Source organism: Eulemur rufifrons, chromosome 30 (assembly GCF_041146395.1).
Source record: "Eulemur rufifrons isolate Redbay chromosome 30, OSU_ERuf_1, whole genome shotgun sequence".
NCBI classification, from domain to species: Eukaryota; Metazoa; Chordata; class Mammalia; order Primates; family Lemuridae; genus Eulemur; species Eulemur rufifrons.
Genome location: NC_091012.1, coordinates 17,880,533 through 17,885,120, shown reverse-complemented (window position 1 = coordinate 17,885,120; position 4,588 = coordinate 17,880,533). Strand labels below are relative to the sequence as shown.

The 4,588-nt window shown below is 42.7% G+C and overlaps 1 protein-coding gene across 1 annotated transcript; it reads right to left on the bottom strand.

The window, feature by feature from the left end:
- Nucleotides 1–1,215: 1,215 nt before the first annotated feature.
- Nucleotides 1,216–3,707, bottom strand: LOC138378804 (DNA fragmentation factor subunit alpha-like). The gene is given in 3 exon segments (XM_069464148.1): nt 1,216–1,485; nt 2,613–3,262; nt 3,572–3,707. Coding segments are annotated over 3 exon segments (1,056 nt in total).
- Nucleotides 3,708–4,588: the final 881 nt, after the last annotated feature.

Genomic DNA, 4,588 nt, shown 5'->3' with positions numbered 1-4,588 from the left:
ATCCTGCAGGCATTAAATGGGTCAGGGAATACTATGAACAACTTCACATACATAAATTCTAAAACTAAGTTGAAATGGACCAATTACTTTAAAATGCAAACTGCCAAAACTCATCCAAGATGAAATAGATGACATGAATAGCCCTATAACTACTAAAGGAACTAAATTATTTTAAAATCTTCTGATAAATAAATCTTCAGGCCCAAAAGATTTTACTAGGAAATCTACCAAAAACTTAAAGAAGAAATGGACAAGATGATTCTACAATTTACAAAAAAAGGAAATCACTTTAAAAAATTAGAAAAGAAGAACAAAGAGGAATCACACTACTGAAAGAGCAGATAGACACATTAGATTAATATTAATACAACAGAATATGGAGTCCAGAAATAGATGCACAAAAAGTGGCCAATTGATTTTTGCAAAAGTGCAAAAGCAATTCCAAAAAGAAAAAAAATTCTTTTCAATGAGTGATATTGAAAGAATTGGTAATGAGTTGGCATGTGGTTCAGGTGGAAGTTTGATTTTGTACTCCTGCTTGGGCTAAGGCTCACACCAAGGCTGAGGCTAGGGCTTGGCATGGGCTAGTGCTACAGCTAAGGCTGGGCCTGGGGTTTGGGCTAGCGTTAGGTTGCTTTTTTTTTTTTTTTTTTTTTCCGCATGGAAACCACTTTAATGACCTTTCATACCCCCTGCTGATAAAACATATTAGAAAACCAAAGAGTTTCACAGTGGTAACAGATATAATTTCACAATACTGAATTAGATATTAGAAATGGTGAAGTAGACTCTGTATGTCCCTATGGTCTGCAAACTTAATGTGTGCCTTTACAGAAACAAAAAAATTCATTAACTTGAGAAACAACTTTATGGGCATAATCAATACTCTATTATGTCACTTTTTATACCTCTATCTGTGTTTAAAATTCTGCAATTCTATCTTTAGGATAAGGATAATGAGTCCAAACATATGACAATTTCTTTTCATTGCCCTTGACGATTACTTTTAAACAAGGAACATAGAATATGTAATTAGAAGAGGTGGGATATTGTTGGTGCAACTGTATCATTCAAAACTGGTAGAAGGACATGTTGAGACCTGGAATCGCTTTTCTGGAGGGAGCATAAATCCAGCCTTCCAGCCCGATCCAGAACATACTCTAAGGCAGCGGGTAGAGTAGTATGTAGGTAGTAAAATCACCAGGCTGAAGGTATTTACAGATAACAAAAACCAAGGCCACAGCATTCTCCTTGGCATATTTCCAGCTGTAAATATGTGGGATCTTGTCTGGCTCGTTTAGGATTCTGCAGTTCTCCAGGTAGTGAATTCTTCCTTGCTGAAATGTTCCTAAGAGAATGCAAGCTCTGCATCTGCTGCAGGCGCAGGGCGAGCTCCTGGTTACAAGCCTGTTGAACATTTTCTGTCTTCTTTATATCCCAGTTCAAAGCAACAGCCAGTGCTTTGGGATCTTCTTTGGTAACCAACTGCAGCAAAAATAAGAACCACTGAGAACCACTACTTCTGTGCTCCTTACCTGCTGCTCTCTTGATTTTTGTTTTTAAAAGATAATTAGTTATTTTATTTTTTTTAAGAGACAGTGTCCTCTATTGTCTAGGCTGGAGTGCAGTGGTGCGATCACAGCTCACTGCAACTTTGATCTCCTGGGCTTAAGCAATCCTCCTGCCTCTGTCTCCTGAGCAGTTGGGACCACAGGTGCATGTCACTGCACCTGGCTAAATTTTACATTTTTTTTTTTTTGTAGAGGTGGGGTCTCACTATCTTCCCCAGGCTGGTCTTGAACTCCTGGCCTCAACCAGTCCTCCTGTCCTTGGCCTCCCAAAGTGCTGAGATTATAGGCGCCCTGCCTCTCATAATGTTCTTTAGGGAAATGTGACTAAACAACATCAGTTTATGTTATCTCTTAACACTGAAATGCCAGCTTTCTTTCACAGTAAATGGTCAAGTGCCTTTTCTTACCATACAATACCAACAGGAAAGGATCTTTGGAAAGAAGTTTACTTGGAGCAACTCTAAAGTCCTCCACCTACAGGAAATTTAGCCAAGCTCACGTCAACAGTTTCCTTCCCTTCTGTCTACAATATGGAGGTACTTGGGACAAGGACAAGGACAAGTACAAGTACAAGGAAAAGAATTAGTAACACCCACCCCAAAGGGTTCCCTTCGTCAAGCTTCTAGTTCCCTGGTCTTAGATGGCCAGCACAAATGATACCCTCAAGTTTGCTTCTTCATGTGGTATTGTACAGACCTCAGGATTGACTATGGATCTTTGACCACTGACAGACGCGGAAGCCATCTCAGAAGATGGAGCCCTTCCAGTCCTCCCTGTCAGGTTTAGTCATTTCATTACTGACTCTGGACCAGAGGGTAGTGTTTAATGATCTGAGGAAGTGTACTCATTTTTTTTAAAAGCCATTTTGATTTAGATTAAATGAAATGTTTTTAAATGCTTTAGTATATAATAGGCAAATTGGCAGCTATGATTCAAGGTCTGCAGAGGTGAAAAAAAATCCCATACATGCCTCTGCATGGTAATCCTACATCTTCAAGGCACATCATTCTCTGAAGTTCAGGGACCCTGGTTCTTGCCCACCTCCAAATCCTAACTAGATAAACTCAGCTCTGGAGCAGGCTTCTCCTTCAGTGCAGTAAGGATCTGGCTCATCAGTGTAATTTCAGAGGATATCTCTCCACTGATACCCATGTCAACTGCATCTACCTCTTCACTGAAGCCAGCTCTGGACTCTTCCTGCTTTGACAAGATGCTGCCCTCCTTCTCCAAAGCCTGGAGATAAAGCTCCAGGACCTGCTTGGACTGACGGGATTCTTCTCTCTGGTCAAGCACCTGCTGGAGCGTGTTCTGGAGCCCCTGAATGGCAGCACAACTTTGGCATAGTTCCCGAGCCAGGTCTGAACATGGAACATCGATGAGCACTTGGAGGTCCTCTTCTGATGGGAGGATGATGCTGGATAGATCTTCTTTCAGCTGCCTGGCCACATTCTTCCATTTCAACTCTGTCCCACTGTCTGTTTCATCTACATCAAAGGACTCTTGGGAAATCCAAGCTGTACCTCCATCTGAATTGTTGTATGCCCACTTCTCATTATTGGCCAATGCCACAAACTTAGTATTAGAAGGTAGGCACAGGAAGTAATCATCATCATCATCCACTATGGTGCCATCCTTTGCCAGGACCAGGGTGATTGGTGTCAGGGACTTACCAATGGCCAGAATGTCACAGGTTATGTTTTTAGAGACAGGGTCTCCCTCTGTTGCCCAGGCTGGAGTACAGTGGCGTGATCACAGCTCACTGAAACCTTGAACTACTGAGCTCCAGTGATCCTTCTGCCTTAGCCTTCTGACTAGTTAGGAGTACAGGTGCACACCAGCATGCCCAGCTAAGTTTAAAAAACGAAAAATTTGTAGAGATGAGATCTTGCTATGTTGCCCAGGCTGATCTTGAACTCCTGGCCTCAAACAATCCTCCTGTATCAACCTCCCAATGCACTGGGATTACAGGTGTGAGCCACTATGGCCAGCCTTAAATTCTGCCTTGCTCCTCAGCTCCTCCAGGCAGGAGGTGGCCACACCATGATGTTCGCGGCTGTGGTTGCGGTGCAGCAGACATGGCTTTAGATTCCTGATCTTGCTGGGTTCTGGAGTCCTGGTGCTCTCAGTCACCTCCATCCTTTTCCTAGGGTTAGGTTTGAGGCTGGGCTTCGGGTTGTGGTTGTGATTGAATTAGGGTGGGGGTTGAGGACACATTTGGTGTTGAGTTCTGGAGAGGATATGGATTGGGGCTTGAGCTCTGACTTGAGCTGGGTTTTAGGGCCTAAGGGTTCAGATTTGGGTTTACAAATTAGGGTTACGGTTAGCGTTAATGTTAGGGATGGGTTTGAGGTTCAGGAAGTGGTCAGGTTGAGGTTTAGATTGTTGTTTTGTTTCATTCTCTGGCTTGGGCTCTGACTAGGGCTTATATTTAGGGTTTAGGGGTTCAGGTACTGGTTTTGGTCCAGATTTAAGGTTCAAGTTCAAGTTTGGTTTTAGAGCATAGTGTTTGGATTAGGGTTAGTGTGGTATTGGGTTGGAGCTTGAGTAAGAGTTCAATTTGAAATTTGGATTGGGGTTAATGTTGGGGCTTGAATGAGGGTGTGAGGCTTGGTTTTAGTGTTTAGGAGTGCAAGTTTGTGTTAAGATTCAGTGTTAAGGTTGGTAGCAGAAAGTACAGAAGCTGAGGCCCTAGCCACAGTTACAGAGGGCAGAGCTAGGGGCACTGCAGAGTCACAGGCCCACAGGGTGGAGCTTTGAGTGCAGAAGATGGAATTTCCAGCCATAGAGAAATACTCCCAGAGCTTGAAACCTAATGGGATTTGCTCTGCTGGAGTTTCAAATTGCTTGGCATTGGTAAACACATTCATCCTTTCATTTTCTCCCTTTAGGAATTAGGTATGTCTATAACTCTAAAACTATGTTTGTCACACTATTGTATTTTGGGGACAGATAACTTGTTTTCTAGTTTGACAGGTCCACAGGTGGAGAAGAATTTGGTCCAAGATGCATTATACCCA